Source organism: Pristiophorus japonicus, chromosome 9 (genome assembly GCF_044704955.1).
Source record: "Pristiophorus japonicus isolate sPriJap1 chromosome 9, sPriJap1.hap1, whole genome shotgun sequence".
Classification (NCBI taxonomy): Eukaryota; Metazoa; Chordata; class Chondrichthyes; family Pristiophoridae; genus Pristiophorus; species Pristiophorus japonicus.
The window spans coordinates 66,392,006-66,415,211 of record NC_091985.1 but is presented as its reverse complement, the minus strand read 5'-3'; the positions used below and the strand labels follow the sequence as shown (position 1 = coordinate 66,415,211).

The window sequence follows — 23,206 nt, the reverse complement described above, 5'->3', positions numbered from 1 at the left end:
TCATGAAGAATCTCCTGGCCCCAGCAAAACCAACAGAGAAATCCTATGAAGAATTGTGTACGCTGGTCCGGAGCACCTAAATCCTAAGGAAAGCGTTTTGATGGCGAGATATCGGTTCTACACGTGTCAACGATCGGAGGGCCAGGAAGTGGTGAGCTATGTCGCCGAACTAAGGCACCTCGCAGGACATTGTGAGTTTGAGGGATTCCTCGAACAAATGCTCAGAGACTTTTTTGTACTGGGCATCGGATATTGAGACAATCCTTTGCAAACTGTTGACTGTAAAAACTCTGAATCTGAGTAAAGCCATAACGATAGCCCAGGCATTTATGTCCACCAGCAACACCACCAAGCAGATTTCGCAGAACAAAGAAGTTTCGGCCAGTACTGTGCATAAAGTAATGTTGGTTTTGAGCAGAAATGAACAGGGCAGAATGTACACGCCGGCTGCTGTGGCCCAACATCAATTGACCCAGAGTCCGCCATCATCTGTTAATGCGAGGCAGTTAAAACCCTATTGGCGTTGCGGAGGTGATCATCGGCCCCATCAATGTCGCTTTAAGCACTATGAGTGCAATGGTTGCAGAACAATGGGACACCTCCAACGAATGTGCAGGCGAGCTGCAAACCCTTCAAACCACCACATTGCAGAGGAAGATCGATCCACAGTGGATCAGACTGAATTGGAAACTCGTACTGAGGAGGCAGAGGTGTACGGGGTACACACGTTCACGACGAAATGCCCACCAATAATGTTGAAATTTGAACTGAACGGCATTCCAGTAGCTATGGAGCTGGACACGGGGGCAGGTCAGTCCATAATGAGTAAAAAGGCCTTTGACAGGCTGTGGGGAAAGAAGACACACAGGCCCAAGCTCAGCCCCATTCACACCAAACTAAGGACTTACACCAAGGAACTAATCCCTGTAATTGGCAGCACTGAAGTCAAAGTCTTCTATGATGGAGCAGTACACGAACTCCCGCTGTGGATTGTGCCAGGGGATGGCCCCATGTTGTTTGGCAGAAGCTGGCTGGGGAAAATCTGCTGGAATTGGGACGACATCCGAGCGTTTTCGTCCGTCGACAACACCTCATGCATCCAGTGAAATGTATTTAACCATCTTGCAATGACATAGTCATGTAACTGTAACTCATGTACACTGTACCTGTACCATAGAAATGCACACCCTGACCACAGGGGGTGAACTTGCGGGAGACACTCCTCACCTGGGTTTCCAGGTATAAAAGGGAAGGTCCCACCCAGGGTCAGCACTCCTTGGTCCTGGCAATAAAGGGGAAGGTCACAGAGTGACCATATCTGATATAACCATGCCTCGTGTGAGTTTGTAGTAAGATGCAGGGACATTACACCCAGGATCTAAGCAAGTTCCCATCATTATTCGAGTCAGGCATTGGAAGCTTCTCGGCTGCGAAAGTGCAGATCCATTTGGTTTCTGGTACGCGACCCATCCACCACAAGGCTCGGGCAGTACCATACATGATGCGTGAAAAAGTGGACATTGAACTGGACAGGCTGCAACGCGAAGGCATCATCGCGCCGGTGAAATTCACCGACTGGGCCAGTCCGATTGTCCCGGTACTCAAGGAGGATGGTACGGTTAGAATTTGCGGAGACTATAAAGTAACGATTAACCGTTTTTCACAGCAGGACCAGTACCGTTACCCAAGGCAGACAACCTATTTGCGACCCTGGCTGGAGGGAAGACATTCACCAAGCTGGACCTGACCTCGGCCTACATGACGCAGGAGCTGGAGGAGTCTTCGAAAGGCCTCACCTGCATCAACACGCACAAAGGTCTGTTTATCTACAACTGGTGCCCATTTGGGATTCGGTTGGCCGTAGCGATCATGGAGAGCCTGCTAAAGTCGGTTCCTTGCACAGTGGTCTTCCAGAACGCCACATTGGTTACAGGTCGGGACACCGTGGAACACTTGAAGAATCTGGAGGGGGTTCTTAGTCGGTTGGATCGCGTGGGGCTCAGGTTGAAACGCTCGAAGTGTGTTTTCCTGGCACAGGACATCGAATTCTTAGGAAGGAGAATCGCTACAGATGGCATCAGACCCACCGACGCCAAGATGGAGGCCATAAGAACGCGACACGACCACAGAATGTGACGGAGCTCCTTAACTATTTCTGGGACTCCTTAACTATTTCGGTAATTTCCTACCTGGGTTTAGCACCCTGCTAGAACCCCTACATGCGCTGCTGCGCAAGGGAGACGACTGGGTATGGGGGATTTCACAAGAGGCTGCCTTTAAGAAGGCCAGAAACTTAATGTGATCCAACAAACTTGTGATCTAACAAGCCAGAAACTTGTGATCTAACATAACCCATGTAAACAATTGTCATACGGGGTCGGGTGTGTGTTACAACAGGCTAATGAATCAGGGATTTTGCAACCGGTTGCATATGCATCCAAGAGTTTGTCCAAGGCCAAAAGGGCATACAGCCTGGTTGAAAAAGAGGCTCTGGTGTGCATTTACGGTGTAAAAAAAATGCACCAGTACTTATTTGGCCTCAAGTTTGATCTTGAAACTGACCACAAACCGCTCATATCGCTATTATCGGAGAGCAAAGGGATTAATACCAATGCCTCTGCCCGCATCCAAAAATGGGCGCTCACGCTGTCGGCATACAACTATGTAATCCGCCACAGACCGGGCACAGAGAACTGCGTAGATGCTCTCAGTCGGCTGCCATTGCACTGGGGTGGAAATGGCACAGCCAGCGGACTTGCTCATGGTTATGGAGGCATTTGAGAACGAGAAGTGCCCCGTTACGGCCAGCCAGATCAGGACCTGGACCAGCCAGGATCCTTTACTGTCCTTGGTTAAAAAAAACTGTGCCCTCCATGGGAGCTGGTCCAGTGCCCCAGTGGAGATGCAAGAAGTGTTTAAGCCATTCCACAGGCGCAAAGATGAGTTGTCCCTTCAGGCGGACTGTCTTTTGTGGGACAATCGCATGGTCTTGCCCAAGAAAGGCAGAGACACATTTATTTGCGAACTGCACAATACCCACCCAGGCATCGTAATGATGAAAGCCATAGCCAGATCTCACGTGTGGTGGCCTGGCATTGATTCAGATTTTGAGTCATGCGCGCGCCAGTGCAACACTTGCTCTCAGTTGAGCAATGCACCCAGAGAGCCACCGCTAAGCTTGTGGTCATGGCCATCCAAACTGTGGTCAAGGATCCAAGTAGACTATGTGGGCCCATTCCTAGGCAAAATATTTTTGGTTGTCGTGAACGCTTATTCAAAATGGATTGAATGTGCAATAATGTCTCTAAGCACATCCATGGCCACCATTGAAAGTCTACGAGCTATATTTGCCCCGCACAGCTTGCCTGATGTCCTAGTCAGTGACAATGGGCCGTGCTTCACCAGTGCTAAATTCAAAGAATTCATGACCCGCAATGGGATCAAACATGTTACATCTGCCCTGTTCAAGCCCGCATCCAACAGCCAGGCAGAAGGGGCAGTTCAGACCATCAAGCAAAGCTTGAAACGCGTGTCTGAAAGCTCCCTGCAGACCCGATTGTCCCGAGTACTGCTCAGCTACCGCACCAGACCCCACTCACTCACCAGGATTCCCCCAGCTGAGTTGCTCATGAAAAGGGCGCTTAAAACAATGCTTTCTCTTGTCCACCCTGATCTCCATGATCACGTGGAGGGCAAACAGCATCAACAAAGTGTGTACCATGACCGCGCAAATTTCTCATGCGATATTGAGATCAATGATTCTGTGTTTGTGCTCAATTATGAACATGGTCCCAAATGGCTCACTGGCACGGTCACAGCCAAAGAGAGGAGTAGGGTGTTTCAGGTCAAACTGACCAATGGACAAATGCACGGAAAACATTTGGACCAAATCAAATTGCGGTTCACCAAAAGCTACGAACAACCCGAAGAGGACACCACCAACTTCGACCTTCCAAAACACACACACACACACACACACACACGTGGCAACTGACATCACAGTTGACCACGGAACCAAACTCATCATCCCCGGCAGCCCGGCAAGGCTGGCTGCCCAGCAGCCCAGTGAAGAACTGAACAATCCACCCACACCAGCATTTGCACCGAGACGATCGACAAGGGAACGCAAAGCCCCAGATTGTCTCACCTTGTAAATATGTGTGCTGTTGACTTCACAGGGGAGTGATGTAATGTATTTAACCCTATGTAACCTGCATGACACCTGACCACCAGAGGGCCCACTTGTTGGAGTCCCAAGGGATCCCAGCATCCCTTGGGAGCACAGTATATAAGCAGGCCACCCACGAGCTACCTGCACTCTGGAATTGTAATAAAGGAGCTAAGGTCACACTTGCTCATTACACACAGTACTCAGTCTCACCATTTATTATGAGTGTAACAATGTAGGTATGAGAGGCGAATTAACTAAGGTAGGTTGGGAAACTTGGGTCTTGGTAAGACCACACCTGGAGTTCTGTATACAGTCTTGGTCTCCTTACCTAAGGAAGGATATACTTGCCTTAGAGGGAGTGCAATGCAGGTTCATAGACTGATCTCTGGGATGGAAGGGATTGCCAGATGAGGAGAGATTGCGGAGACTCTGCCTATATTCCCGAGAATTTAGAAGAATGAGAAGTGATCTCATTGAAACATATAAAATTCTTACAGGGCTTTACAGAGTCGATGCTGCCAAGATGTTTTCCCTGGCTGGGGAGTCTAGAACTAGAGGTCACAGTCTCAGACTAAGATGAGGAGAAATGTCTTCACTCAAAGGTTTGTGAGTCTTTGGAATTCTCTACTCCAGCGGGTTGTGGATGTTCAGTCATTGAGCATATTCAAGACAAAGATCGATAGATTTTTGGATATTAAGAGAATGAAAGGATATGAGGATAGGGCTGGAAGGTGGAGTTGAGGTGGAAGATCAGCCATGATCTTATTGAATGGCAGAGCAGGCTCAAGGGGCTGAATGGCCTACTCCTGCTCGTGTTTCTTATGTTCTTGTACATATATTTACACTAGATGTTAAGACTATACCAGCTCCTTAAATAGATAAAGAATTGTGAATCATTTCTTATTTTATGATAAACCATAATTTTCTAATTACAGGAGGCAAGTGGTCTGACTGGGCTCTTCGAAACCCCTAGACTGACTCTGATTTGAACACTCCAAACTGATTATAAATACCTCTGAAACAATTGCCTGGGCTTTGTGGATTTGAATAACCGTCAGCGAATTGCAAAAGAAGCTGCCAGTCGTACATGTAATTAGAAAAATAATCACAAAGTTGTTTGTGTTTGAATTGTATTGCTTTTTTTCCCCTTAAGCTTTCTGTTCGGAACAAACTGATCCTTGCAACTTCTGTATTGCTGTAGGTTGGGTGCATGATTCTGAAAGCAGATGGTTTTTCATTCTGTTATGTTCAGAATAAATCCATAGGACTATATCGCAAGCTCAAACTGTTGTGACCTTGGTCTCATTATTCAGACTCCAGAGTGGGGAAGCAGCATGGTGGATCACCTTTTAAACCTGCTTGCCCCAGGGTGCACAGGTGATCCTTAGGTCTCCCACAGGTGTGCCCCCTAGTGGCAAGTCTTACATATTGGTGAGGTTTACATACATACATAACATTACTCCCCCCAAAGTCTTATGTGCAAGTTGAGGCGATCTGGCGCCCCGCATACCCGGGTCGATTGCCTGGGTTGAAGTCCTGACATGGTGGGTTCATCCTCGTGGTTGACGGCGAAGCTGATCGTGTTAGTGAGTTGCTGGGGGCCAGGTCCTTTCACAGTGGTTCCTGGTTATCTGTAGTTCGCAGTTTGGTCTGGTCCAAATGCTTTACTCGTTAGCCCGGTACATGGTTTCATAAACGCTCCATTTTCATTGCATACACTCCATTTCCCCCGCCTTGGCTAATGTGGTGCTAGTGGCCCAACTCGGGCTCTGAACATGGTCTACATCACTTATTCTGATGTCGCATGGAGGGGCCGTGCAATAATGATGCATTCTCTGCTGATGGCATATGGAAGGTTCGGTTCTGAGTGATTCTGTCTGGTGACTGCGTAGCACCCAGGATAGCCGGATCTGTAGGGAGTCTACCATGACACTCATGGTGCTAGGTTTAGTGATTTGGACAGCCTGCTCCGGGCTATTGTCGCTGACCCTGAGGTCTAGCAAGCCCAGGATGGCCGCAATGGCCTTGAGACTTTCGGTGGTGGCGGGAGGCCTAGTGGTCCCCATGGACCTTGGGCCGTAGTATGGGGGCCCCAGCCCACCGACTCGTGATCCTCGCTGGATCGGTCGTCCTCTCTGGACTCTGTCATGTGGTGAGTCAGAGATCATTTGCACATTTGCTGGAGGTGCCCCATTGTTCCACAGCCCTTGCACACATAGGGCTTGAATCGACATTGATGAGCTCTATGGCTGCCCCCGCAGCGCCAACATGGTGCTAATGGATATGCATTCATGCCCCACGGCGGACTCTGAGTCACTCTAGGCTTAGGTCTGGCCTCTGCTGTCATGTGAGCCCTGCCCTGTACAGATCTGCCTCCTGAAAACATTATTTTATGCACAGTACTTGCCAGTGAGCTTCGATTCTGTGAAGATAGCTGTTTCGTGTTATCGCTCGTGGATATGAAGGCTTGGGCTATCGTGATGGCCTTGCTCAGATCTAGGGAATCGGCAGACAGCAGTTTGCGAAGAATGACCTCATGACCAATTCCAAGCACAAAAAAGTCCCGCAGCATTTCCCCCAAGGATCCTGCAAATTCGCACTGCCCCGCAAGGCATCTTAGGTCGGCGACAAAACTCGCCACATTCTGGCCCTCGGAGCGACGGTGCATGTAAAAGCGATACCTGGCCATCAGGATGCTTTCCTTTCGCTTGATGTGTTCCCTAGCCAGCGTACACAGCTCTGCGTAAGATTTGTCCGTTGGTTTGACCGGTGCCAGCAAATTTTTGAGGAGGCCATATACCGATGACCCACATACGGTGAGGAGAATCGCCCTGCGCTTGAGTGCTGTTTCAGCCGTGTCCAATTCGTTGGCCACAAAGTACTGGTTGAGGTGCTCAATGAAGGCTTCCCAATCATCACCCACAACAAATCTCTCAAGAATACCAATGGCAGCCATTACTGCGTGAAAGTTCGCGATCCATTACTCGTCGCCAATTTGTTATGTTGAGAATAAATCCACAGACTATATCGCAAGCTCAAACTGTTGTGACCTTGATCTCTTTATTCAGACTCCAGAATGAGGAAGCAGCATGGTGAATCACCTTTTATACCTGCTTGCCCCAGGGGTGCACGGGTGACCGACAGGTGTGCCCCCTAGTGGCAAGTCTTACATTTTGGTCAGGTTTACATACATACATACATAACACATTCCTTATGTATTATAATTGAATTAAATGAACCACCTCCAAGCTAAACCTGAACAAAAATGCTTCATTTTCTTACCACTCTATAGAATATACAACACAAAGCTGAATTTAGCTTTTCTTATACAAAAGGTATGGGACCTAAATTTCTTAGTGCCCAAAACTGTGCATAATTCATGCAGGGTTCAGACAAGATGGAGCAGTATGGAGACTGTCCTACATTGGTCCTTGGACCTCACTGTAATAGTCGGGGCAAACTCGACAATGTGGCCAGATGGAATTTGAGCCACTTGCCTTGCCGACAGAGGCACTCAGGTACGTTTTGGGGGTGGGGGGTGGGAAGAGGGTGGCTGAGCACAGGCCGGCTCCATATCAAACGAAGTATTGAGAAAATACTTACATTTTTGGTGATGGCCTTCAGCTGTCCTTTTAAGGGCCACTGGTTAGGCCGTTTGTGGACCAGGTAATGGTGAGCAGAGCAGGACCACCACTATCCTGTCGAAAAATTCCATGACTGGGTCCTGCAACGGATATAGGACCTAGGTCCGTATTGAAATGAGGCCTACACTCGTTTCAGGCAACCGCCAGGGCCGACTAACAAAAGGTCTTTACGAATTTAGCAATGGCCTCGGGACGGGCACAATTCGGGTGCAGGTCCTCCCACTGCTAACTTTATCATCGTTGTGCCCATTTTATGCCCGTATAACATGGCCAACAATGTTGAATTTCTACACCTATGTATTAGGTAGTAACTGTCTGATCACATTAAATAATTAAAATGCCACTAATTGAATGATGCACTGATCAGTATTTAAAAAACAAGTCTTTATACAAATAAGGGTATTGAGTTTAATATAAAAATAGAAATACAAAAATTACAAATATATGTTTCTAGTTACTGATAATTTTCAGTGTTGTACAATGTACATTTATTCCTTTAGTTTGTGTGCAAATGTATTCCTTGAATTGCATAAATAGTTTTCAATTTTTGGAAATCCTTTTATAAATCTTCAAGATCAGCTAAATCTACAATGACTTTGATGAATAATGTGTCATCTTTTATAAATGTTCCAGTTTTTCCACCTTCAAGTACAGTGTGAGGCACAAACCGTGGACATCCAGAAGCAATATTCATTTCTGAAAGTGGTCTTTTAAAGCTAGTGCTGCTGGCATCCGCCTTAAAGAGCTCTACAATGTGATGTTTCTTTGGGCTCTGGTCAAGCAGTGTGAGGGTGACCTTCTGCTTGAACGGCCACAACAACAGAGAGTCATACTCGCCTTTCATAACCACAAAAAACAAAGATAAATGTGTCCCTTTGCCTGCTCCATCTCCATTTAAGTAAGCTCTAGCACATAGCCTGTATCCACAGCGACTAGTGTAAAAGGGCTGGCTGAAAAGAGAAAGAGTGCGTCCCTCTGCTGCTTCCTGCTTTCTCATTCTGTAATCGCAGATTTTCCAAATCAGTTTGCCATTGTAGCCAGTAGCTTCTAAAACTCGAAATCTTTCATTAGTCTTTTCCAGTAACTCCTTATGAGCACTTAACAATAATTCATGTTGCTTCAGGCAGGGCTCAAAAGTAACTAAAGTAGAAAAAAAACACAATATAATCAAATTTATGCCTTTTAAAATGTTCACAAATTTCAAAATATTATTAGCTGTATTACTATATACACATTATTAATAACCAGGGCTCCTAGAATTATGTGGCACTTTAGGGGCAATTCCAACGACAAAACAATTTAGATTCTGTGACAGGCCGATTCAGTTTCTGTGATACATTACAAAATGGTGGATTATACGAAGTGGTTGGTGCATTAGAGAGCCAGCAGGAAGCAGTATTGCCAACTCTCGTGAATCTATCACAAGAGGCGTGATCCTGGAGTAAAGTACACTCCTGATCTCGCAATGGAACTCCGAAATCTCGGGTTTTTGTTTTGGCCGTGTTTGCTGAAAATGAAACTGCATCGGGCGAATTTCTCAAGCATACACAATTCCAGTCTTCCAAGCTACGTGTGCGTCCTGCGATTTTCAAAGTGAAAACAACGTAAGCAGCGTAAAGATGGCGGCAGTGCAAAGCAACAGTAACCTTTTAACGCAGAATAGGCCGCGAATCGCGAGAGGGTAGCCATAGCAGAGAATGGCCGAAAGTCGATTAGGAGAGGGAGAAAAATGAGAGAATGGGTCGTTGAACAGTCGACTAACAGTAGAGTAAACAACAGTGGCCAGAGAAGCATCTGTTCAAAAGGGGAATTGTCAAGTATAAAATAGTGGCTTAAAGCCAGAGAGAAGTGTCTGTTCTGGAGCGTGCATTGTGCTACTCCCAAAATGGTAGGTTTTAAGGAACGTATTAAAGGAGGAAAGAGAGATAGAGAGGGAGGGAATTCCAGAGATTAGACCTCCAGCAGCTGAAGCCAATGATGGAGCCCGTATTGGATGACAGAGATCTCAGCGGGTTGTAAGGCTGGAGAAGGTTATGTTCCCAAAAGAGAAACCAACAGGGTGGGGGCGGGGGGACGGGCTCTCTGGGGACAGGGGACGTATATATGTGTGGGGGCACCCTGGAGAATCCGGGGCTGGGTCGCTGTGTATTGACCCTGGAGACTGCGATTGGTATTGATGATCCGAGGTGACCCAGAGCAAGCAGCCCCCTCCAGGAGTGCCTTAAACTGAGATGCAAAGCAACGTGGTGATAATAGGTAGGATTTAAAAAAAAGTTTTGTAAAGATGCAGTAATATAGTTTATGTAAAAAGCTCTGACCTGTTAGAAATTAAATAAGCCACTAATGAGTTTTATAAACCATCTATCAATATGTCTATATAGGTTTATGTTTGGAAAAAAGGCAGCTCATGGTTTCTGTGCCAAATCTCTTGGGGGCACTAACGGGGTGCAAACGGCGTTGTGCCCTGGCGCGGCGCCGCTGAAGCCTCCTGTGAAATTCCACGGCAGGAATGAAAAAGTTGGCAGGAGTGAGAGAGTGTGGGGGCAGGAGTGAGAGAGTGTGGGGGCAGGAGTGAGAGAGTGTGGGGGCAGGAGTGAGAGAGTGTGGGGGCAGCAGTGAGAGAGTGTGGGGGCAGGAGTGAGAGAGTGTGGGGGCAGCAGTGAGAGAGTGTGGGGGCAGCAGTGAGAGAGTGAGAGAGTGTCGGCAGGAGCGAGAGAGGGGGCAGGAGCGAGAGAGGGGGCAGGAGCGAGTCAGCAGGAGCAGGAGACTCACAAATCGAGGTATTTCATCTGATGGAGGAATCCAGAACCAGCTGGCACAATCTTTAAATTAGTGATAGTCCATTTTAGGAGTGAAATCAGGAAGTACTTTTTCACACAAAGTTTAGTGGAAATCTCAAACTCTTTCCCCCAAAAGACTGTGGATGCTGGGACAATTAACATTTTCAAGACTGAGATCGATAGATTTTTGTTGGGTAAGGCTAACAAGTTATGTGGAACAATGGTGGATAAATGCAGTTGAGATACAGATCAGCCAATGATCTAATTGAATGGCAGAACAGGCTCAAGGGGCTGATTGGCCTATTTCTGTTCCCATGTTCCTTCCGCATCCATAGAGAACCACAGAGAATTGGGAGTTCTTTAATAAAACAACCATATTTTGCAGGGACAGAAATTTACGGCAGCACAGGGATGTTAGACTAGGTATTAGTTGGATCTACTACATTTGATACATTAGACCATTTTAGGTGTTTGTGTTTACCATGAGAACATACATTAGCATATAGTACTGTATAATCTTTATGTTAAAGAGGAAGTATATTCTGCTAAATTGCATTGTAATCACAAATATTATAAAGATACCTGTATAATTAGCATCTTCTCTGAAATTACCTCTTGTTGCCACATTTTATGCTTTAGAACCGCTATTTGGAGACAGTTTAAAAGTGAACATTTTGTGAGAAACACCCTCCTGTGTCATTATGGTCTGCCCGAGTGTATTGTCGGTATAATTCTATATTCGTAAGTATAATTCTTCACTCATAATGCCAATTTAAGTAAATTTTGAGTAGTTCAGTAGAATATATTTGCCCTTAAAACTACCAAATTTACATTAAATTAAAAAAAAAACTTTAAAATTAAAAGTACAAATTGTACTATTAAAGAAAATAAACAAAAGTTGATTGCAATACGGACCTAGTGATGCAATGTTATTTTCAGCACCTTCCACCTTCTCCTTCAATATATTAATGATTTCCTTCAGTGCTGAGATTTCATTATTTCCTTCTTGAGCGAATCTTCTAAGTTGTTCTGATTGTTGCTCAATGGTTATTATTTTGTCAGCATGCCCAGCCAGTATTTTCTGTTTTAATGCAACAATACATTGAAATAACAATTAATACAGTAAGGATCAGGAAAGGAAAACAAAAAAATCAGCATGCCGGTAACTCCAGCTTTGTTTGGCTTTCAGTAACCAAATAGCATAATGACCCATAGACATGTACAACTCATATGACTGAAAGATTGTTAAAAGATACGTGTCAAAATGTCAATCACACAATTTTTAACAATTCAATAAGTCTAGCTTATTAATGGAATAGTAAGAAAAAGGCAAATGTTTCAGCATGTGGTGTTGTTTTCTGCTTATACCACAAGTGATAGGTTAATCATTGTTTCATGTTTAGGTTTAAAAATTCATTTTCATTTTTTTTTAAAACAAGCATAGAAGTGATTTCTTTACATTTAGAATCTTTTGCTTTGCTGACAGGATCTGTGACCCTATGTAGGTTAAGCACAAGGCCATTCACACTAAAGGTTTAACAACCGTGACATCATCACTGCAAGTTTAATTAAATGCTTGCATTTGTATGGTGCTTTGTCATGTCAAAACATCTCAAGCATAATGCATTACTTTTAGAGTGCAGAGATTTAAAATAAATGGATTACACATTTTAATCCCTCAGTGTGGGTAAAAAGAATCAAATCTAGACTTCTCCTGTGCAGTGCTGTTTCTCTTGTGTAGTGGATAGCCTCACTCCACAGCCAGAGTGGTGTAAAAGAACTTTAAACAAACATATGTCATGTCATATGTATGAATACAATATACTTCAGGACCCGGCGATTTACAGCAAATATATCTTGCTTATGATTGCATGAGTTATGAAGTAGTTTGGTTTGTTTGGGGAGTTTCTGGCTTTTATTGTTTATTTTAGCTATTTCAACAACAGGACTAAATCCAGATTTTCTGGGTGCTTTCTGCTCTGCTTTCAGTAAGAAAAAGTAAAATTACATGCAAAGAACATTATAAATGATAGCTGTTTCATTCCTGGTTGAACAGTTTCAGTGTAACTTGACAGATAGAAATAACACTTCCTCTATCATTGGCGAGATAAATAAAATAACATTCTTATTTTACAGATAGCCAATGCTTTCAAAAATGTAACGTGTAAAAATGAAGGTAAAGCAGGCAAATATATAGCTATGGAATTTTTTGTTTATTTTCAAAGCTCTATTTGAGTTATTGAAATAAACATTTTCAACATTGACTAGGGGGGTAATGGGTTCTACTGGTTTAAACCTAGAATCCTTGAGGAATTTTTATTAATTTTCTCCTCTGATCAGAAGAGTTGGCCGGCAATCTGTTCCACATCTATACCTCTCAACCAGTGAGCCAATCAAGCACAAATGGTTAAATCAGGGACACTTGCTTTTGGCTACTTGTTCCGAGCCCATTGTGCACATCCTTGCGGGGCATATCAACCCACCTCATAAACTGTACATCCTGGAAGGAATCTTAAGCTGTTGCTAGATTGGTTCTGTTTTGATCATATTCTGGCAGACTGGGGTAAGGATCCAACTCCTCATGTTTATGCTACTACATCTGGCTCTCTCATGTCATGCATGTCTGCTTGGGTTTACTAGCCACCAGGTGGGGCCACTGTCGGAGGTCATTGGGCTTCCCCCAGTGTGAGATACTGCTTAACCCCTCGATTCCCAGTGTGTGATATTGGGGCAGGTGTTTAACCCCTCGATTCCCCCAGTGTGTGATACTGGGACGGGTGTTTAACCCCTCGATTCCCAGTGTGTGATACTGGGGCGGGTGTTTAACCCCTCGATTCCCCCAGTGAGAGATACTGGGGCGGGTGTTCAACCCCTCAATTCCCAGTGTGAGATACTGGGTGTTTAACCCCTCGATTCCCAGTGTGTGATACTGGGTGTTTAACCCCCTTCGATTCCCAGTGTTTGATACTAGGGCGGGTGTTTAACTCCTCGATTCCCAGTGTGTGATACTGGGGCGACAAAATGGAGAAAGAGGCAGACGCAGTTCGGTGCTGGGCAGTCCTCCTCACGGTTTGCGGTCTGAAAATCTATGTACTCAAAGAATCTCCTCTCGCTCTTAAGTTCAACGGACAAGGACTATGAGGAATTTTGTGCTCTGGTACTTGACCATCTCAAACCAGATTCTATATGCACGATCATTCTGAGGGCCAAGATGAATCGGAATTCGATGCCGACCTAAGACGTCTAGCTGGACCGTGCAAGTTCGAAATGCATTAACAGACATGCTGCGGGACTTCTTTGTAATCGGCATCAACCACGAGGTGATCCTGTGTATGCTACTGGTGGCGGAGACGCTGGATTTGAGCAAGGCCATCACGATTGCCCAATCATGCATGATGACGGACAAAAGCTTAAAGCAGATATCATTGAAAAATCGGATCTCAGCAAATATTGTAAACAAGATAGTATCGTCGTTTGGCAGAGCTGCATATAGCAGGGCCTACCTGACTACGTACGCGAAACCTGTGGCTGCTCAAAGTCCACCAACGGGAATGAATCCGATATCACTGTGTTGGCATTGTGGGGAAAATCATCGACATCATTAGTGTCGGTTTAAACAGTATATTTGTAAAGGCTGTTCAAGAGTGGGGCATCTCCAGCGCCTGTGTCCGCAACTGAGCAAGCATGCTGCGACACACCACGTGGAGGATGATGACTAGTCTAGCGCAGATCTGGATATGCAATCCGAGATACCAGAGGAGGAAGTGTATGGACTGTATTCGTTCCTAACAAAGAGCCAACCGATAATGATTAATGTAAAACTTAATGGTGTGCCGGTATCGCTGGAATTGGACATGGGTGCGAGTCAATCAATAATGAGCCAGAGGACATTCGACAGGCTGTGGGACACTAAGGCTGTGAGGCCTAAGCAGAGTCCAGTCAATGCCAAGTTGCGTACGTACACTAAAGAACTCATAACCGTGATTGGCAGTGCAGTAATCAAGGTGTCATATGATGGTGCGGTTCACGATTTACCATTATGGATTGTTCCAGGCAATGGTCCAACGCTGTTCGGCAGGAACTGGTTAGAAAAAATCAAATGGAACTGGAACAAGATCAAAGCGTCGTCATCGTCAGAGGATACTCCATGTGCTCAAGTGCTGAGCAAGTTCCCCTCGCTGTTTGAACCAGGCATCGGCAATTTCATGGGAGCCAAGGTGCAGATCCATGTGGACTCAGATGCAAGGCCCATCCATCATAAAGCTTGGGCAGTTCCATACATGATGAGGGAGAAGGTCGAAATCAAACTGGACAGACTCCAGCGTGAAGGGGATCATATCACCGGTAGAATTTAACAAATTGGCTAGCCCCATTGTTCCCGTGTTGAAAAGTGATGGCATTGTCAGGATTCATGTAGACTATGGTCAACCAAGTTTCAAAACAGGATCATAATAAGAACATAGACCATAAGAACATAACAGGAGTAGGCCATCTAGCCCCTCGAGCCTGCTCCGTCATTCAAAAAGATCATGGCTGATCTGGCCGTGGACTCAGCTCCACTTACCTGCCCGCTCCCCATAACCCTTAATTCCCTTGTTGGTTAAAAATCTATCTATCTGTGATTTGAATACATTCAATGAGCTAGCCTCAACTACTTCCTTGGGCAGAGAATTCCACAGATTCACAACCCTCTGGGAGAAGAAATTCCTTCTCAACTCAGTTTTAAATTGGCTCCCCCGTATTTTGAGGCTGTGCCTCCTAGTTCTAGTCTCCCCGACCAGTGGAAACAACCTTTCTGCCTCGATCTTGTCCATCCCTTTCATGATTTTAAATGTTTCTATCAGATCACCCCTCATCCTTCTGAACTCCAACGAGTAAAGACCCAGTCTACTCAATCTATCATCATAAGGTAACCCCCTCATCTCCGGAATCAGCCGAGTGAATCGTCTCTGTACCCCCTCCAAAGCTAGTATATCTTCCTTAAGTAAGGTGACCAAAATTGCACACAGTACACCAGGTGCGGCCTCACCAATACCCTGTACAGTTGCAGCAGGACCTCCCTGCTTTTGTACTCCATCCCTCTCGCAATGAAGGCCAACATTCCATTCGCCTTCCTGATTACCTGCTGCACCTGTTACCGAAGGCCGATGACCGGTCTGCAATGCTAGCCGGGGGGAAGTCGTTCACTAAACTGGATCTGATGTCGGCCTACATGACACAGGAGCTGATCGACACGTCGAAGAAACTTACATGCATCAAGACTCAAAGGACTTATCTACAACAGGTGCCCTTTTGGAATTTGCTCGGCTGCAGCCATATTTCAGAGGAGCATGGAGAGTCTAGTGAAGTCCGTCCCCAAAACCATCGTGCTCCAAGATGACATACTGGTCACAGGTCGTGACTCCGCCAAACATCTGAACAACCTGGAAGAGGTTCTACATCGTCTGGACAAAGTGAACCTCAGACTGAAATGCTCGAAGTACGTCTTCATGGCACCGGAAGTCAAATTCCTGGGAAGGAAAATTGCTGCTGACGGTATCAGGCCTACGGACTCGAAAACCAAGACCATCAAAAATGCAGCCAAGCCTCAGAACGTGACGGAGCTGCGTTCGTTCCTGGGTCTACTCAACTACTTCGGTAATTTCTTACCTAGATTGAGCACCTTATTAGAGCCACTGCACATGCTGCTAAGAAAAGGCGACAACTGGGTTTGGAGTGCGTCTCAAGATAGAGCTTTTGAGAAAGCTACTAATCTGCTTTGCTCTAACAAGCTGCTGGTACATTATGGTCCGTGTAAGCGTCTAATATTGGTCTGTGATGCTTAGTCATATGAATTTGGTTGCATGCTCCAACAAACTAATGAGTCGGGCAAATTACAACCTGTTGCATATGCTTCAAAAAGTTTGTCAAAGGCGGAAAGAGCCTACAGCATGGTCAAGAAAGAAGCACTAGCCTGTGTGTATGGGGTTAAAAAGATGCATCAGTATCTGTTTGGTCTTCAGTTTGAACTGGAAACAGATCACAAGCCACTCATTTCATTTTCGGAAAACAAAGGTGTTATATATGTAAACTTGTATTTACTCTGCACAGCCACCAGAGGGCTCATCCCCTGGAGTCCCAAGGGATCCCATAATCACTTGGGAGCACAGGTATTTAAGGAGGCCTCACAGGTTGGAGAGGCACTCTGGAGACCTGCAATAAAAGACTAAGGTCACACTTTACTTTGAGCTCACAGTGTTCAGTCTCACTCTTTCTCCATACATAACAAAAGGTATCAATATCAATGCATCGACCTGCATCCAGAGATGGGTGCTGACATTATCTGCCTATGATTATGTCATTCATCATAGACCTGGCACTGAGAATTGTGTCGATGCATTGAACTGTCTGCTGTTGCCCATACTGGAGGTGGAAACGCCACAACCGGCAGACCTACTGTTAGTCATGGATGCTTTTGAAAGTGAAGGAACCCCTGTCATGGCCCAACAAGTTAAGATCTGGATCAGCCAGGATCCGATATTATCGGTTGTGAAACATTGTATCCTTCGTGGTGATTGGTCTGCCATACCCAAGCAAATGTGTGAGGAGACCAAACCTTACATCTGTCGCAAAGACGAACTATCCATTCAATCAGATTGTATACTGTGGGGTAATTGTGTTGGTAAGCCCAAGAAAGGCAGAGAGAAAATTGTGCATGATCTACATAGCATGCATCCCGGTACTGTCATGATGAAAGCCATTGCCAGGTCTCATGTATGGTGGCCTGGAATTAACTCTGATCTGGAATCATGTGCGCATCAGTGCAACACTTGCATGCAGCTTAGTAATGCACCAGCGGAATCGCCGCTGAGTCTGTGGTCGTGGCCATCGAAACCATGGTCCAGGATCCACATCGACTTTGCAGGTCCCTTCCTGGGAAAGATGTTCTTAGTTGTGGTGATGCTTATTCCAAGTGGATAGAGTGTACAAGCATGTCATCCAGTACATCCACAGCTACCATTGAGAGCCTTCGTGTCATGTTTGCTACGCATGGTCTGCCTGACATCGTTGTAAGCGACAACAGATCTTGCTTCACGAGTATGGAGTTTCAAGAGTTCATGAAACTCAATGGTATCAAACATGTGAGGTCAGCACCATTCAAACCTGCATCCAATGAACAAGCAGAGCGTGCGGTCCAAACCATCAAGCAGAGTATGAAACGTATAACTCAAGGTTCACTGCAAACTCACTTGTCACGCATATTGCTTAGTTACAGGACAAGACCCCATACGCTTACCGGGGTCTTCTCTGCTGAACTATTGATGGAGAGGTCTCAAGACCAGACTCTCTCTTGTCCACCCTGACTTGAATAATCGTGTCGAATACAGACATCAAAGTCAGCAAGAGTATCATGATCGCGCTACTATGTCACGCAACATTTCTATCAATGATCCTGTGTACGTACTGAATTATGGTCAAGGTCCCAAATGGATCGCCGGTACTGTTACGGCCAAGCAGGGTAACAGAGTGTTTATCGTTAAGCTCAAGAATGGGCAGACATGCTGGAAACATGTCGATCAGATAAAGCTGCGGCACACGGATGAACCAGAACAGTCTGAGGAAAACAGTGACCAACCAACCTACCCTCAATCAGAGGACACCGCTGTCATCAATGAATCTGGACTTTCAATCCCTGACGTGGTCATTGCCACTCCCATCAGATCAGCTACCCAGCCCCCAGTCATAACAGACTCAGAATGCTCGCCCACGGCTGGAGTTGAACTGAGAGGTTCAATTCGGGAGCGGAAAGCCACGGACCATCTCAATTTGTAAAAAGACCGTTACTAATATCTTAAAGGGGGATATTGTTATGTATGTATGCTTGGGTTTACTAGCCACTGTCGGAGGTCATTGGGCTATGTGCACATGTGTGCGGCCCAGCTATAAAAAAGCCAGCCATCTTGTAATGTAATCACTTTGGGCCTGAATAAAGTACAGCCAGGTTTGTACCTGTTCGGAGTTTACAGCATTCAGTCTATTGAGTTATTGCATACACAACAGCTCATACCAGCTTTGTGCGAGTCTGAGTTTGCAGCCATGATTAGGGAGCCAGAATTAGCAGTTGTAAATGCCAGGAGACAGCTTTTAGGGAAATAAAACAGCGACAGCGTAAAATCAGCTTTATTCTTGCATCAGTTATGTTGCTTTTTATACTGCACTCTTGGCATTGGTGCAGCACCTTATTCAGTGTGACCCCAACAAAATAGACTAACACATATCCGTGCAATTTTAGCAAAGCAGCCCAGTAAGGATGAGCATTTGCAGCAGCATAAAATCAGCTGGTGTGAAGCCCTGCGCCAAAAGGTAAGTTTTTAACGTTGGTGACTGTACCATCATTCACATTGTAATTACTAGAGAAAATACTGGCATGATAGTTATCTCATTTCAATCATAAATGTTACACTGGCAGTAGGAAGTCAATACTTCTTGTATGCATTTGAGTGTGTATGCCTTCTCCAAATATCCTTCTCCAAATTCACAACTATGCAAGCAGGCAGTGAAGATGCGGTTCCCCACTTCAATAGTTGTAAAAAGAGCTAATACACCATCCTCTGGTTGGGCCCTTGGTTGTGCTCTCCCTGCTCTGGCAGCAGGTTACTGGCTCTCCTCCTTCTTCTCCTTCTCATGCACCTTCCTCATGCTGTGGGGATGCCTGTTAAGATGTCCTTGGTCTGTAGACTCTAATGAGTGAGTTTTCAAAGGGAGGATACATGAGGAATTACTTGCGCAAGCTCTTAAAGCAACATGTTGGGGGTGTGATTAAGAAGTCTGCAGATGACACTAAAATAGGCTGTGTGGTTGATAATGAAGAAGAATGCTACGGACTGCAGGAAGATGTCAATGTACTGGTCAGAACAGTGGAAAATGGAATTCAATCTGGATAAGTGTGAGGTAATGCATTTGGGAGGGTCGAACAAGGCAAGGGAATACACATTAAATGGTACAACACTGAAAAGTGTAGAGGAACAAAGGAACCTTGGAGTGCATGTCCACAGATCCCCGAAGGTAGCAGGCCAGGCAGTTAAGGTGGTTAAGATATATGGAATATTGCCTTTATTAGTTGAGGTATGGAATACAAGAGCAGGGGGGTTATGCTTGAACTGTATAAAATACTGGTTAGGCCGCAGCTGGAGTACTGTGTGCAATTCTGGTCACCACATTACAGGAAAAATGTGATTGCACTGGAAAGGGTGCAGAGAACATTTACAAGAATGTTGCCTGGACTGGAAAATGTTGGCTTTAAGAAAGATTGGAGATGCTGGGTCTGTTTTCTTTGGAACAGAGGAGGCTAAGTGGTGACCTGATTGAGGTGTATAAAATTATGAGGGGCCTGGATAGAGTAGATAGGAAGGACCTGTTTGCCTTGCCAGAGGAGTCAACAACAAGAGGGCATAGATTTAAAGTAATTAGGGGGAGGATTAGAGGAGAAATTAGGGGAAATTAGGGGAAATTTCTTCACCCAGAGGGTGGTGGGGATCTGGAACTCACTGCCTGAAAGGGTGGTAGAGGCAGAGACCCTCATCACTTCTAAAGGATACTTGGATGTGCACTTAAAGTGCCGTAATCTAAAGTGCCGGACCAAGAGCTAGAAAGTGGGATTAGGCTGGATAGTTCTTGGTCGGCTGACGCGGACACGATGGGCCAAAATGGCCTTCTTCCGGGTTGTAAATTTCTATGATTCTATGATCTCAGAGGTATATAAAATATATCATGGGGCTGAGAAAGTAAACTTAAATCAACACTTTCAGATATGCCAGGCAGCAGGATACGAGAGCACAAGTTTAAGATTCTGAGGGACAAATTTAGAATATGCAGCAGGAAACATTTCTTTGTTCAGAGTGTGCTCAATAACTGGAATGGGTTTAAGAAACAACCAGATGCAGTATTGGGAGGGTAGATGCTGCAACTGAGCTGGTGTTCTGGAAGGAAGAGATAAAATGAGCTGGACGGTCTTTTTCATCCAAACCTATTGTGATCATTAAAATGCACGCAAAACACAAGTGACGGTATTATTTATCAAGATGGTGATCTATGAGAATACAGAAATTTCTTACCTGTGTTTTTGCAACTTCGTCGTCATTTTTGGAAATGTGCTCACTCAATTGTTTAATCTCAACATCAAATTTGTTGATTTGTTCTTCTAACTGAGTGACAACTTGGTTCCTTTCACATACAGTTTTTTTCAAATCCAAAATCTATGATTAAGAAACAAAGGAAAGCATTTTGAATAAAACTTAATTGTAACAGGAAATACTGCAAAATGGACCAACTGCATAATTAAGTTACAATTGTCTTCAGCTCCATGGGAACATGCATATGAATGGGGTACAATTGTTTGAACTTTTACCCAGTATGTTTATCTACATTTCAATTTTAATTTCTTGTGCAAAACTTGCAATTTGACCCCAAATACATTATAACTGCCTTTTGTGGGCATTTTCCTGTATTTTCTTTAACTCCAGCAATACAGCAAAACCTCAATGTAAATTGTTATGTATGTAAACATTATAAGACTTGGCACCAGAGGGCATACCTGTGGGAGACCCAAGGATCACCTGGACACCTCATGCAAGCAGGTATAAAAGCTTGTCTGCCATGCACTCGGGAGTTTTATTAAAGAGACTAAGGTCACGTTAGTTTAAGCTTATAGTACTCAGTCTTGTGGAGTTATTCTAAACATAACAATTGGCGACGAGTAACAGATCATGAACTTTCACGCGGTTATGGCTGACATTGGTATTCTTGAGCGATTTGTAGAGGGCGATGATTGGGAAGCCTTCGTTGAACGTCTCGACCAGTACTTTGTGGCCAACAAGCTGGATGCGGACGATAAAGCGATCAAGTGCAGGGCGATTCTCCTCACCGTTTGTGGGTTGACAACATATGGCCTCATCAAGCATCTGCTAGCACCGATGAAACCAACAGAAAAGACATATTCAGAGTTGTGTACGCTGGTTCAGGAACACCTCAATCCGAAGTTACGTCGCTGACCTAAGACGCCTTGCGGGACCTTGCGATTTTGCTGGATATTTGGGGGATATGCTGCAGGACTTTGTGTTTGGAATCGGCCACGAGGTCATTCTTCGCAAGCTGCTGTCTACCGAATCCCCAGACCATCATGATAGCCCAGGCTTTCATGTCCACGAACGATAATACAAAACAGATATCTTCTCAGCATCGAAGCTCACCGGCAAGTACTGTGCATAAAATAATGCCGTTAGCTGGCAGAACTGTACATGGTAAGGCCTACACGTCTGCAGCTGCAAGACCTAGGATGAGAGAGTCTGCCATGGGGCGTGAATACGAATCCATCAACACCATGTTGGCGCTGCGGGGGTAATCATCGAGCCCATCAATGTCAATTCAAGCACTACGTGTGCAAAGGCTGCGGAACAATAGGGCACCTCCAGCGAATGTGCAAACGCGACTCACCATGTATCAGAGTCGGCAGAAGATGGTCGATTATGCAGAGCGAGTAAGAGAGGCAACTCAACCCGAGGCCGAGGAAGAAACGTATGGGGTACACACCTTTACCACCAAGAGCCCTCCTATAATGCTGAAAGTCAAATTAAATTGCATTCCAGTTTCCATGGAGTTGGACATGGGGGCGAATCAGTCATGAGCTAGAAGGCTTTTGAGAAACTGTGGGGCAACAAGGCACAAAGGCCCAAAGGCCCAAGCTGAGCCCGATTCATACAAAACTGCTCATACCAGTCATTGGCAGTGCGCCAGTGAAGGTATTGTACGATGGAGCTGTGCCTGACTTATCACTGTGGATTGTACCAGGTGATGCCCCAATGCTGTTTGACAGAAGCTGGCTAGGAAAGATCCAATGGAACTGGGATGACATCAAAGCACTATCTTCGGTGGATGATGCCTCATGTGCTAAAGTGCTGAGCAAATTTCCATCGCTATTTGAACCAGGCATCGGCAACTTCACAGGCGCTAAGGTGCAGATCCATCTAGTCCCAAATGCACGGCCTGTTCATCACAAAGCTCGAGCGGTTCCATATATGTTGAGGGAGAAAGTCGAGATCGAACTGGACAGACTTCAACTAGAGGGAATCATATCGCCAGTTGAGTTCAATGAGTGGGCCAGTCCAATTTTTCCGGTGTTAAAAAGCGATGGCATGGTCAGAATTTGCGGAGACTACAAGGTAACGATCAACCGAGTCTCGTTGCAGTATCAACTACCCAAGGCAGATGACCTGTTCGCAATGTTAGCTGGGGGGGGGGGGGGGGAGGGGGGGGGGGGGGGAGTTGTTCACCAAATTGGATCTAACCTCCGTTTACATGACACAGGAGCTGGCTGAATCTTCGAAAAGATTGACGTGCATCAACACGCACAAAGGACTGTTCATATACCACAGATGCCCTTTTGGGATTCACTCAGCTGCTGCCATTTTCCAGAGGAACATGGAGAATCTGCAGAAATCAGTTCCATGCACCATTGTGTTTCAAGACGACATCCTGATCACCGGTCGTGACACCATCGAACACCTGCACAACCTGGAAGAGGTTCTAAGTCAACTAGATGACGTGGGACTCGGGTTGAAATGCTCCAAGTGTGT

At 45.4% G+C, this 23,206-nt stretch overlaps 1 protein-coding gene across 3 annotated transcripts in view; it reads right to left on the bottom strand.

Annotated features, from left to right (window-relative positions):
- Positions 1 to 7,226: 7,226 nt before the first annotated feature.
- Positions 7,227 to 23,206, bottom strand: part of LOC139272625 (TNF receptor-associated factor 5-like) — a 111,002-nt gene continuing 95,022 nt past the window's right edge. For all 3 annotated transcript variants that reach the window (XM_070888702.1, XM_070888704.1, XM_070888703.1), the window contains 3 exons: positions 20,690 to 20,830; positions 11,511 to 11,676; positions 7,227 to 8,955 (listed from right to left, as the gene is read on the bottom strand). In XM_070888702.1, coding sequence (XP_070744803.1) covers positions 8,375 to 8,955; positions 11,511 to 11,676; positions 20,690 to 20,830 — 888 coding nt within the window. In that variant the 3' untranslated portion in view covers positions 7,227 to 8,374. The remainder of the gene's footprint in view (positions 8,956 to 11,510; positions 11,677 to 20,689; positions 20,831 to 23,206) is intronic.